Below are 13,608 nucleotides of genomic sequence, written 5' to 3' on the forward strand. Positions count from 1 at the left end.
CTGTGGGCTTCGTTTACCCATGTTTTACTATATAACTGGATGCAAATGTTCTCTTCATTGATGGTGGGATGAAAGCAGAAATTAGCCAATCGCTACATTCACTCTTTAATATACACAGACAAATACTTGTCACATGGCTTGAATATCCAAACAGAATTCTGTTTCCCTCTTGATAGTATTTTAAGAGATAATAAAGTCAACCAAACACTTCAAATGAAACTGCAGGAGCTGCAACAACTTGGGTGAAATACGTGTTTGCTAAACTAGATTCGGCAACCTGGTTTTCTCGAGAGCTGTTGCTGTACCTGTGGTTCGGTCTGAGCACTCGATCACGTAAAATGGCTAAATTAGTGTGACTGGTCATTAGAATAAGGCTTATATTATAACCCAATTATAACCCATAAAAATCTATTATAGGTCCATGATTATGCAATAATGTGTGGGCCAAAATACGTTTATTTCCCAATGAGTAAAAGTGAAATGACCCTCTTAAAAATGAATTTCCGCCCAATCCAATAATCCTAAATTATCACCTACAATACTTCTTTTTTTTAACATCAGACATGCAACATGCAGAAATAAATATATTTGTATAAAAAAAGTACTTGATACAGAAAGAACCCTGAACCCATGGTGTCCTCGAGTAAAAATAAATGTCCTTTCTTTCCAGATATTCAAAAACAATGCCTGGGAAGTGACTAATATGCATGTGTGTTATTTGTACAACATGAAGGGTGAATGTAATATATACAAAGGAAACTGGAAGGGTGGTTTGGTAAACGATAGCAGGGTTTGTAATCGAGAGACGAGTCGATCTCCCTTTGGATGACATATCTTTCCATTTCCCTATCCTGGAAGATTCTGGAGACCGGTTTCAAACTTAGGAATTGCAAACTGTTCATTCAATACTCAACTCCTAAAACATCCCCTCTGGGGCCACACAATCTCCAGTGGAACACTGGTTTTCCCAACTGCTGCTTTCTAATTGTCTCAAATTGATGCCAATGGATGCCAATTTTGAGCCAATCATAAAGAGCCGGTGAATGGAGTGTTTTTGGTTTTTAACGGTAGGGGTTGGGTTACCCCTTTAAGACTGAAACACCTGTCGTCTGCAGCAGACTCGCTGTGTTTGCTTTGGATGTTTTCGGTTCTAGGTTCTGTTGATTTTTCTGGGAAAATCAGTTGGGAGCCAGCGCTGTTTGCCCTGACAGGACCATTCAATAAGTTCCATGAGGTATCTTGGCTCTCAATAACTCCTCTCCACGCTGCCTGGGCTTGCTGAACTCAGCGACGCCGTGTACACACCCGCAGTAGGGCACTGTGGTTCTGAGTGGGGATGTTTTCACCTTTTAAACCTGGTTGTTTTCGCTTCAAAAAGTTGTATTGCCTGTTTGTAATTTCCAATTATGACTGGAAAGAAAATGGGTGGGTGCGTCTCAACTCTTTTCTCTGACAGGTCACTTTGGAGGTGCAGCTGTTTTTGATCAAACATTCACTGAGGTATCTATGCTCGGGGGAAAAAAAAGTCTAGCCCAGCATGAAACAACAGGTAGAACGAACTCAAAGGTGCTGTGGATGGGATTAAGGGGTATAATTTGAGTGTCATGTTTTGAAATGCTATAGCCATCCCCATAGGCTATTGCTGGGTTAAATACTCTGACATGGTTGACAGCCCCGTAATCTGTTTGAGGAAAATCATGGCTAATATCTGACCTATCGGTGCCTCTTTTCCCTGATTGGTCGAGGGAATCGATCTTGCCTGTCAATCACATGCGTGAACACAGCGTTATCACAGCTCCCCCCCAGCTGGACTTGAACCTTCTCCATGGTGGAGAAGAGAGGGAGGGGGAAATTGTTGGGGTGGGTACGTTTATGTAGCTTTAACAAAACTAAACATAACAAATCAAAACACATGTTCGAGTGTAGTCGTATGTTTCTGAAGATCTTCGTCCTCCAGAGCTGGTTTCTAAGGCCCAATCCCATTTCTACTCCTTACCCCTCCCCCTTGCCCCTCCCCCTTGTTTTGAAGGGGTAAGGGGTAGGAATGGGATTGGGCCTAAGGCCCAATCCCAACCCCTTACGCCTTCCCCTTACCCCTTCAAAACAAGGGGTAGGGGTAAGGGGTAGGAATGGGATGGGCCCAAGGCTCCCCATGCCCGCCCTTGTAGGAGGACTAGTCCTACGCGTTGTGGAGCTCGTGTTCCCCTGGCTTGCCCAGAGCGTCGGGGTTAGAGAGAGGGTCCAGGTCAGCAAACAGGTTGAACCACGCAGAGAGATCCTTGGATATGCCCGCCGCCGCCGTCTCTGGAAGAGAAGACCACCCCCATCAGGACTGTACTGAGAACTTCAGGGGAACCGTCACACTAGACACTCATTTTTTTTAATATGCGCAAGTATAGTGTTCGAAGCACACGTGTTAATCGGTTTCTGCAACAAAAACACGAAGAGGTTGGACCGTTGGTTTGTGTTATCTACATCGGTCCTCCATATCTAACCGGCCAATGGTCCAACTTTCCATTTATTTCCGGCAGAACCAGAGTTGACGTTGCAGACTGCAATGTTTTCAGTACACACCGATGGAGCAGAGCTCTTGTGTTACAGAATACTAAATGGTGACATTTCCCCTTTAAACAAAGTTTCTGGCCTAAGTTAGTTTTATCCATGGAAAGTCTTGGTCGCTCTGAGGGTGCTTAGAGAGCGCCCATTAAAGCCAGGCCGGGGCCAAAAGCCACCCCCTTAAACCCTTTCATGGTACAGTCCAGGGCTCTCTCAGAAAACGAATGACTTCATATGGTTTCCTCATTTGGCAGATGCCTACCTTTCGGAGGCGGTCTGGAGGGGCTCTTATTGGCTCCAGATGATTGCTTTGTTGCCGCGGCGACGGGCTGCGGAATGCTCTTGGCCCAATCTAAAATGGAGATTGAGAGTTGGGAGTTGATGGTCGAGGGACGTTTTTATCACGTCACAGCCCCCGCCATCCAACCCGTGATTTAATTACCGGTTCCTCCAAGGGAATCGATAAACCGAGAACATGACGTGGGGGGGGGAGAGAGACGACTCTGCATAACAAACAACAGATCAACAGCATAAACACTGTCTCTCATTACAGAAATTACAATCAGCTGAACCTCAACCAGAGCGCCTTGTTAATGCGAGACGAAACCATATTAAAATACATTCTCCCCGCTCCCTTAACCACGCGCAAACTAATTGTGATGAATGATGGACACAGAGCACGCAAGGGGGTGCATAACCAAACATGGACGTAGAGCTCCTTCCTCTACGAGCTCAGGCTAAGTATGTGTAATCCCGTGTGCCAACGTGCTAAAGAGTCTTTATGAAGATCAGCGTTGTTTTCTATCATTATGTCCGGGATGCAAGGTGGTCAAACTCATCTTTCCTCTTAAAGATTTCGCGATGTTCTTTTGCTTCCATGGGAATTAAAGATGAACTTGATTTTAAAACTAGTTGTGTTTTCGTCACTGGCATCTTTTGCTTTGGAGGATGTGGAGTGTTCATTGCATCACCCATGGATTTAGTCACACAATTCTATGTGGTCCGTATCTGATCGGGAAATCTGTTGTCCTACAACATTCATGCATGTGGCAGTATGAGTAGTAGGTCTATCGGCAAGTCAGTGATCTGCGGTTAATGAAAGAGAAGGCTGAACACTGGGAGTGGGACATGGCTTGGTATCTGATAGTATTAACAGATCTGAGAGACCATCTTGAACGAGTCTGCTGCACAGACATTGAGGAAATGGATTGCTGGAGTTGAACCAAATCTCCCTTTGATTAGTAGAGTCCTTTCAACCTCAGTCAAACATTCACAAACAACCTCTTCAGTGAGCACAGCCCTCTCATCCCCCCCTTCTGAAACAACGTTATACATCTAAAACCAAACCCACCAAATTAGCCCTAAAAACAGGAAGCCTCATCCACTGCAGACAGTGAATCCTGTGCTTTGCAATACATTTTATTGCAACGCCGTAGCTTTCCAGAGCTGGCCTCGACTCCTGGGCTGGAAATAGACTTAACGACAAACCAGGGCTGAGGCGCTTTGGCAGCAGCTTCCCATAGCGGGCTGGAATGGAAACAGACTGCCCATTAAGTGGGCATTAGGAGCCCTAATCGCCACGCTGGTGTCCGCATCCATCACGTTGTACCACCGCGGCTGGTAATAATAGGCTCTGTTTATCTCTGCCATCCGGGGGCTCGGACGGTGGCCCAACGTGCTCTGGTGAGCCACCCGTTCACGTGCAGGGGATGTTTTGTTTATCTTCGGTAACCTTGGTGACGACACTCTTCAGAATATCGTCGTGACAAATAAACGATGGCTTAATGAAAGAAAGGTGTGGATGGAACGGTTTTAACACATTATCGTGTTTGACCTCTGACCTGTGGGTTGCATGCTCTCCAAGCTCTGGTCCAAAAGGTGAGACGGCAGGAAGTAGTCCGCGTCCTGCTGGGTCCCCTCGGCTCCTCCCCCTCTCCCCGACACCTGACCCGACTCCATCCCAAGCCCCTCCCCTAGCTCCTCCCCCTCTCCAAACACCTCTCGCCACTCCTGGGAGAACTCGCCCTCCTTCAGAGTGGTTCCTCCCAGGATGTCATTCAGAAGGGCCATGATGTCCTTCTCCCCGCCTTCCTCTTCCTGATTGGTTGAGAGAAGGTCCTCACTTCCTGGATCACCAAATTGATGGCATGGTTTAAAAGGGGTTCGACAAAATAGTATAGTAAGTATGTAAATTGAAATATGCATGATCTGAAGATGGTTATTCACCTGTTGATTGGCTACTGATGTCCACATCTTCAAATAACTTTCCAGAAACTGATTGCAGCTGTGCTATAAAAGGAAAGATTCATTTACAATTAAAATGTATTACAGTACAAAAACTGGCCAATAGTTATAGTGCATTAAATACTTTTTTTTAAGGGAAGGAGACGGGAAGAATTGTTTCAAGAATCTGGAAACTGTAATTCAATGAAACACTTAAACTGGTGTGTCATTCATTAAAATTTGAACACTAGCCTAATTAGCATAAACTTTGCTTACCTTCTGTGGATTCATCATCTGTGTTTCCATTTTTTCGGGACAGAAGCCTAAAAATAAAGGCCCATGACGAACACAATTAGATCACTCAATGAAGTACCGTTTTCACATTCAAGAGTCCAAACCCAAACTTTCAGCACAGGCGTCGTCACTCTCCGCCGTCAAAGGCTGGACAGTGGAACATTTCAGCCTCCATGCATGAAGAACCAAACATAATATCCATCCTGTCTCACTGTCCGTCTGTGGCTTCGGCGCTGGGCTTCCCTCTGCTCCTCGCCTTCTCCTTCCTCTTGGAGGGCTGCCTCTGGTTCGGCTCCTGGAGGCACTGCGGGGGAAGAAAGAGGCTGTTCAGTGAAGGCCAGGTCTCGGGGGTCGACGGGGAAATCAATGCAGACAGCGGCGTGGAGCGCTGGGGACGCCCGCTGACCTTCAGAGAGGAGAAGCTGGAGTTCTGGCAGCCCTTGAAGCTCTCGTGAATGGCCGCCATGGTGTGTGACGTCTTCTCCCAGAAGTGCAGGAGGGTCGTCTGCAGCGCAAACAAACAGAACCAGCGCCGCCGCCGCGACAGCAAACATTAATCTGATGGTTCACAGCGGGGAAAAGAGCTCGCCTTTTGGACTGTGGGAAAACCGGACTGTTCACCCATTAGTCATTTGCTCCTCAGAATCATCTAGTTTTCACCATTAAGGAGGACGGTGGATGGAAGGGGGTGAGGGACAGTTGGTTACGGATGCCTGCAGGTCAGGCTGTGGACACGGGTGTTGAAGTTCAAACCCTGACCCCTTTCAGCTGACCCCTTACCACCTAACCCCTAACCACTGGAAAAGTCTTTCCTCTGGCCTGGCAGGAGTCCGTTTGCCCATGCCTTGCTAATAACCCCTAAGGCAGATTGTGTTACCTTAAGAGGAATACATTGCTACATTCATACAAGTCTTGCTTGCCTGCAGCCATAGTGAGACAGCATGGGGGTGTTTTCTGAGAGGCTGCACACTGTAGAAGAGCACGAGTTTTCATACTGGGGGTCGGGACTCCCAAGAGGCTGGCTGGATAAGCCACAATATGCATCTATTTTAAATTAGGAGTTTTCATGCCTACACACACCATGATGAATGTTCTAGTTCAACATTAGTATATTTGAAGACCTCGAGAGGGTAATACTGCATTGATGAACACTATACAGTACATATTAAATTTGTAACGGATAATAAGGTAATAACAATGTATTGCTTATTTTAATGCAAAATATATATGGTATGGTCCTGGAGATGGACCTGATGTGAAGTTTAAGGGACAGTATTTCTAAGTTTCCACTGAGATAGTAGACGATAGATCAGCCTATCAATTGGTCCAGTCGACTGTGTTGGCCTGTAGGTATCCATTAAACATCTTGGTGGGCCACTTCTGAAGCCTGTGTCGTCTGATAACACCCACACCTGGTGGCCCAACAGTGGCCCTTTGACCCCTGAGGTGGGGCCGTAGGAGGAAGGGAAGGGACGCCGGCGTACCTGGTACGAGGTCAGCACGTGGGAGAGGAGGTTGCAGCGGCTGGCCCCCAGCAGGTCCACCTTCTGGCACACGTCGTTCTTTAGTTTGTCAAAGCTGGTCTTGGTGGTCCTCACCTGGGCCTGAACCTGGGGGGGGGGGGGAGAGGAGGTGAAGATACACTCTAAGCTCCGTGTTTAATGGGTTACGGGTGTGGTTCGGAATCACACGCAGATGCTAAGCCTTAGCTTTGGTAGAATATCGCTTTGTGTTTCCTGAATGTGGACCCAGAACTTAAACCAGTCGACGGTTTGGACAGTGTTTGGTGCCCTCTATTGGCAGGAGTTTGGTACTTTTTGTTTGATATCAAAATTGAGTCATTGCAACGTGGACAATCCAGGAAGCGCACTGCTACATCAGCTAAGCCCTGTCTTAGCATCACAACGATGCAGCATGGTGTTTACATATATTATAGAACTAGTGGAACACGGTTATACGGGCTCCAGGAATGTATTAAGGAACCAGCATTTTGACCAGTAACTAGGGAGAGGTTTGTGCCCGGGCAGAGTGGGCATGTACGTACGTAGACAAGCAACCAATCATATCGTTCATGTCCAATCAATGATATGATTGGACATGCTTATTACAGTCCTGTGACAGCCACAGATACCAGATTATTCATAAAAACGATTGTATTATCAAGTTATTATCAATCAGCCCATCGATCGATGCCAAAGACGGTGTTCTCTCCAGAGATGGTTGCCGCACCTCAACCCATGCTAACATGCCATCAAGCTAATATGCTAATAGAGTGTTACATGCCAACAAGCCACATGCCAACACGCCAATGTGCTAACATGCCAACGTGCTAACACACTCTCATGCTAAAGTGCTAACATGCCAAAGTTCCAACATGCTTGCATGCAAACGTGGCAACATTCTAACATGCTAACAGGCCAACACGCCCACACGCTAACATGCCAACAGGCTTATATGCTTACACGCCGACCCGCCAACATTCTAACACGCTAACGTGCCAACACTTTGAGTCGGGCGAGCTCTGCACCTTGCGGAACTTCTCCATCTGCTTGAGGCCGTCGGGGTCCAGCTCCTGGGAGACGTCCTTCATCCAGAGCAGCGCCCCGCGGTACTCGGTGCGGCTCTGCTCCATGCGGTTCACCGTCAGCCAGGTGTCGGAGATGGCCCTGTAGCGGAACGTCTCCACCTCCTGGTACAGCCGGCACAGCGGGCGGCGCAGAGCCAGCCTGGGAGGCCCCACGCACAAAGAGTAGACACACACACACACACACACACACACACACACACACACCGCACACACACACACACACACACACACACACACACACACACACACACACACACACACACACACACAGAATACACAGAACCACACACACAAACACACACACACAGAACCACACATGAACAGAGCCACACACATACACAGAACCACACTTACACAAACACACACAAATACACACACACACATGCACATACACACAACCACACACTGGTCAACTGAATGGGTGTGACTATCGATGTGAAAATGGAAATAGTTTAGTCGCTTCACAGCCTGGTTTCTGCAAGGTTTTTTGTGTTTTTGTGAAGAAAAGTGTAGCAAAGACGTGTTCATCGTTTGAGGGGTGGTTAGCTTCACTTGAGAATTGGACTGGATAGTGTAATGGCTATGGTGTTCGACTCCCAACTGGAAAGTTCTGGGTTCGATCCCCATTGTCTGCAGCCTGCCTTGTATAACTCTATGAGTACTTTGCCAAACCCCTACCTGCATTATGACTGACACCTGTTGAACTGAAAAAATAGTAACCACGGTAACCAACTCGAGCAAGCTCAACCTACCAGCTGCTCATCGTATCGGTAACACTGATCAAGGGGTGGTCCTCAAACTACTCTGTCTATCGCTAACACAGCCCCGAAGGATCAATACATACCCCTCGTCCCTAATCAACCCCATCCCCCTCAGCTTCTTCTTTGACTTTTCCCCAACTTCTGAGGGCACATCCTTGATGGCCAATTTGAGATAAAACGGTTCTTTAGAAGAGTGCATCGCGCACTGCCTTGATGCTGCCACAGACTGACTTTTATATCACTTAAGATACCCGTATTGGATCCTTGATAAGGATATGTAAGGTAATGTAATAATAAACATATTGCATTGAGTACTTCAGTCTGCCTCTGCTGGGAAGGTGAGCCCAGTGCCTTGAGAGTACATCGTGTATACCGCACGATAGAGGCTGGACAGAGGGGAACTGGGTGGTGTCCTGGAGGAGAAGGAAGGGGTGAGGTGGGGTGGGGTGCTTGTCCTAACCTCGGCTGGTAGAAGACACTAGAGTGTTTATGAAACTATTATTTAATTATCTAGACAGAGTGATATTTAGAGGTAGTGCTGGTACTTGTATATGTAGAGGCACAAGTTCTTGTAGAGTGTATATGTAGAGATACTAGTGCTAGATAAGATGTATATGTTGAGGTGCTAGTGCTGGTACATGGATTGTATATGTAGAGCTGGTGGATTTATGATTAGAGGTACCAGTTGTGGTAAAAAAGTGTCCATAGAGGTACCAGTTATGTTACAAAGTGTAGATGTAGAGAGATCTGGTCAACAGAGTGTATAGAGATACCAGTTCTGGTGTAGTGTGTGCGTGTAGCAGCGGTGGTAACCTCTGTTGGGAGGAGAAGCAGAGGGCCTTTCCCGTCGCCTGCATGATCTTCCCGGCTCGGCTGCGGTCGTGGCTGCCCTGGGCCCGCAGGAAACGGCCCAGCTCGTTCTCCTCCTGGGACAGGTCTGTAGGAGGAGGAGGAGGAGGAGAGGAGAGAGGGGAGAGAGGGGAGAGAGGGGAGAGAGGAAGCAGGAGAGGGGAGAGAGGAAGAAGGAGAGAGGAGAGGGGAGAGGAGGAGGAGTAGGAGGGGAGAGGGGAGAGTGGGGAGAGGGGAGAGTGGGGAGAGAGGAAGAAGGAGAGAGGAGAGGGGAGGATAAGAGGGGAGAGGGGAGTGGAGGAGGAGTAGGAGGTGAGAGGAGGGGAAGGGGAGAGGGGGGAGGAGGAGGAGGAGGAGGAGGAGGAGAGAGGGGATGGCTTAGGGGGAGTCAGATCCGGTCAGGCCTAACAAGTGGCGTTAGTCATCGTGATGTTTCGGCGTTTTGGAGCCAAGCGCCCCGATGATGTATGAATGTTATGTAATGACACTCTATTCCCTGAGACTTCACATCTGGGCCGGGTTAGGATAGGAAATACCTCGGTTTCCTCATCGTATCCTCTGCCTTACGTGGTGAAAGAACCAAATTGATCAGCAGCTGTCTTAAACTTTCCCCTCTGGGCCGTCCACCAAAATGAGATCTCCTACACGACGCATTTAGGATGACAACTAGATCCACTGTTACCACCACTGGAAAACAAAACGCACCCAGGCCCTGGACACTATATTGGTATTCGTTTCAACTCTATATTCCTATCCTTGCTCGGCACTCTGTCCAGCTGTCGTTCTTTAAGAAGGTCGTGCAGCGCTTGTAGCTAATCGAATATTGATTGTAGACTCAGCCTGAGTCTCTTTGGATAAGTTGCTCGCTGCTACATGAGTCGATGACTGCCACATGGACGAGCGTCTGGGGCGGTACACAGAGAAAGCGCTGCTACATGACTCGATGACTCCCACATGCACTGGTGGCCCGTGTGGTGCGGTACGGTGCAGTACTGTGTGGACCCACAGCAGATTCTCCTCTGGTACTGCTCGATCACCTTCAGCAGACCCATGCAGGTCCTCTGGACGGAGTGGAAGACCTGCAGAACAGAGTATGTTGTGTGCATAAGTGTGTACCGCGGTCGTAGTTCATTACCGAGTAACTAACAGCTCACAGATGTGACTCTGCTCACAAAGTCACAAGCAGGTTTTCCGAACACCTCTGGCACTGAGAGGCGTTATGTGGCTCAGGTGGTGGAGCGGGTTTGCTGGTAACCTGAAGGTCGCTAGTTCGATCACCGGCTCCTCCTAGCTGAGTTTCGAGGTGTCCCTGAGCAAAGCACCTCACCCTGACTGCTCACCTTGGCATGGTTGAAACCGCTGTCGGTGTGTGCGGATGTGTGCATTAATGGGTGAAGGTTAGGCAATATTGCGCTTTGAGTGTCCACTGGTTCGAAGAGCCACACAGGAAGTGTCCGCCCCCCACAGGAAGTGGTCCTCCCCTCACCTCAAGCTTGGCGTCCAGGTCAGCGTCCGACGCCACCACGTGCTCGTCCTCCTTCTTGCCCGTGGCCTTGATGAGCGTCTGCTTGGTCTTCCAGAACCTTCTCTGGAACTGGTTCACCACAGACCGGTCCTGGGTCTTCAGGTAGCGGTCCATATAGTCCCGGGAATAGCTGGGAGGGGGACACACACACACACACACACACCGGGAACACTCTGGTGGGAACGCCACTGTCTTAGGAGGGTAAAGTCTGCTCCTCCCATCCTGTTTTTTTAACCGCCTGGGTTGTAAGCGTTTTGAGGGGATTTTGCAACGCCCCGATTGAAATTAGCTGACCAAGAATACAAGAAGCGGTATGTGACTCAGGAGGTAGAGTGGGTTGGCGGGTAAACTGAAGGTTGCTGGTTCGATCCCCGGCTCCTCCTTGCTGAGTGTTGAGGTGTCCCTACGCAAGGCACCTCACCCTAACTGCTCCCGACGAGCTGGCTAGCTAGACTCCGCCGTCGGTGTGTGGATGAGTGTATGAATGGGTGAATGTGAGGCAATATTGTACAGCGCTTTGAGTGGCCACTGGTTAGAAAAGCGCTACATAAATGCAGTCCATTTACAACAAAACCTCCTGAAAGTGGCAGCACTGTGTAGCGGACAGATGAGTTTTTCTTTACTCCCAGACTAAATGAATCACTACCGCTTTGTTGTGTTTGTTCTGGGTTGATTTAGAGGGCATTGATACTCACCAATTCGATCCGTCCATTGTGTCTTCTACAAAAAAAGGCGTTCCTGAGGGGCAAAGCAAAAACAAGTTGTAGTGCATTTAGAATCATACCGACAGAGAGAGGATGGCACGTACGGTGAAGTGTGATGAGTAGTAGGCCTAATGGAGCGGGCTGCAAGTCATAGGACAGGTTAAATATTTATCTATGGCTTGGACTCCATTATTCGGCGGAACCACTGAGCCGCTCATCGTTTATTAACGTGATGAGCGAGTCCCTCTTGAACCAACACATCCCCACCTGCTCTGTATGTGTGTGCGTGTGTCCTTCTGGCCATATGATCAGGGCAATACGCTCGTCACGATGATAATAACATAGGCTTACTGTACAGTACAGCAGGGAGGCATGGACATACAGCACAGGACAAGATCATGTTATATTTTAGGGTAACACAGGCTATCGCATAAATCGCATTCAAGAATGTATTTCCCATATCTGTGCAGCATCAATCCGCACCATGCATTTCGCTCCTCAGTCTACGCCACAGGAGGTCAGACCAGCTGATCATTACCTTAATAATACAACGATTATTAAACAGTCATACGGTTTAAACACGGTGAGGACCTACCAGATGTATATCTACACGTCCTCCATCGTGTTCCCACACACCGTTAACTGCTGATTCGCGCTCGGCTACAGTATGTAAACAGCTGCTGATTCCGAGGAGCCGTACTGAGCGGGCATGACGTCATGCTGCCTGACGTCATGCAGCCACCAAGATAAACCGCTGATCGCAGGGTGTTAAAAACCACCGCAGTCATAATCACCCAGGTTACTTTGACTTTATTTATCTTATTTTATACGATACATTAGGGTGAGAAGCTCAGCCATCCGTGAGGAACTCGGATTAGAGCCGCTGCTCCTTTACTTAGAAAGGAGTCAGCTGAGGTGGTTCGGGCATCTGGTAAGGATGCCCACTGGGCGCCTTCCTTGGGAGGTGTTTCAGGCACGTCCAGTGGGGAGGAGGCCTCGGGGAAGACCCAGGACTAGGTGGAGAGATTATATCTCAACACTGGCCTGGGAACGCCTCGGGATCCCCCCGTCAGAGTTGGTTAATGTGGCCCGGGAAAGGGAAGTCTAGGGCCCCCTGCTTGAGCTGCCCCCCCGCGACCCGACCCCGGATAAGCGGACGAAAATGAGATGAGATGATGAGACATTTTTCATAGCGCACGGTTGAATTCGTGTTGGATTGTGTGGCTACTGTAGGCCATATGCCAGTTGAATTGGAGGCTGCGCTATTTATAGTTAAAGTAATCATCTCCAGCAATTAAGAAAGCATTGCAAATTATTGTGGAAGTGGTGATGTTTGTGTCGAACGAATTAGATTAGGCCACCGTTACCATGGAACTTTCTCTGTCAATGTCAGCCTATTAGGACTCCAGAAAGTCCATGTTGTAAAATGAATAATATAATAACTAAAGGCTGGGGATGTAGGCCTATATGTCATATTAACAGTGATTAACTTGGTCGAAATCTGTCCATTCACACAATACTGGCTAACGAGTACTGCACTATCAATTGACGGTTGAGACTTGCGTTACCCGGAATGACCACAGGGAGGCAGTGCCGGATCAATGTAGGCTATCAATAGGCTTTGCTTGGGGCCACACGCTTTTATCTGCTGAGTGCAGTTTCCCAGTCTACTGTAGCTAATCGAATCGCAAACATATTTGTAATGTTCTTATGGTCTGATTCGATTAAGCCGCTATGAAATATAAAGGCATGTCGGCTACACTTTATGTATGTATTTATGCATGCATTTAAGTAGTTGCGCGTGTGTCCAGCGCGTGTGTGTGTGTGTGTGTGTGTGTGTGTGTGTGTGTGTGTGTGTGTGTGTGTGTGTGTGTGTGTGTGAGAGTGTGTGTGTGTGTATGTGTACGTGTGTGTGTGTGTGTGTGTGTGTGTGTGTGTGTGTGTGTGTGTGTGTGTGTGTGTGTGTGTGTGTGTGTGTGTGTGTGTGTGTGTGTGTGTGTGCGCAGTAGCATTGTGGGCTGGCTAATGGAGAATTGAATAGTACAAAAGTGAATCAGTTGGCAACCAAAGGAGTCCACGGACATGTATCTTCATACGAATCCATCTGTT

At 48.2% G+C, this 13,608-nt stretch overlaps 1 protein-coding gene across 1 annotated transcript; it reads right to left on the minus strand.

The window, feature by feature from the left end:
- Positions 1-92: 92 nt before the first annotated feature.
- Positions 93-12,200, minus strand: ica1 (islet cell autoantigen 1). Its single transcript, XM_030369393.1, has 14 exons — positions 12,095-12,200; positions 11,491-11,533; positions 10,757-10,925; positions 10,277-10,349; positions 9,235-9,358; positions 7,601-7,799; positions 6,558-6,683; positions 5,480-5,578; positions 5,286-5,377; positions 5,056-5,102; positions 4,783-4,845; positions 4,398-4,682; positions 2,819-2,908; positions 93-2,304 (listed from the first exon to the last, which is right to left on the minus strand). Exons 2-14 carry the CDS (start codon positions 11,505-11,507, stop codon positions 2,180-2,182), a joined length of 1,509 nt encoding a protein of 502 aa, XP_030225253.1. The 5' UTR covers positions 11,508-11,533; positions 12,095-12,200; the 3' UTR covers positions 93-2,179.
- Between the last annotated feature and the right edge of the window lie 1,408 nt (positions 12,201-13,608).

This window comes from Gadus morhua, chromosome 11, assembly GCF_902167405.1.
Source record: "Gadus morhua chromosome 11, gadMor3.0, whole genome shotgun sequence".
NCBI lineage: Eukaryota > Metazoa > Chordata > Actinopteri > Gadiformes > Gadidae > Gadus > Gadus morhua.

Coding starts and splice junctions, on each gene's coding strand:
- ica1 (XM_030369393.1), bottom strand. Junction 9,359..10,276: donor GTACCAGAGGAGAATCTGCT/GTGGGTCCACAC, acceptor CTCCTCCTACAG/ACCTGTCCCAGGAGGAGAAC. Junction 5,378..5,479: donor CCAGCTTCTCCTCTCTGAAG/GTCAGCGGGCGT, acceptor CTTCCCCCGCAG/TGCCTCCAGGAGCCGAACCA.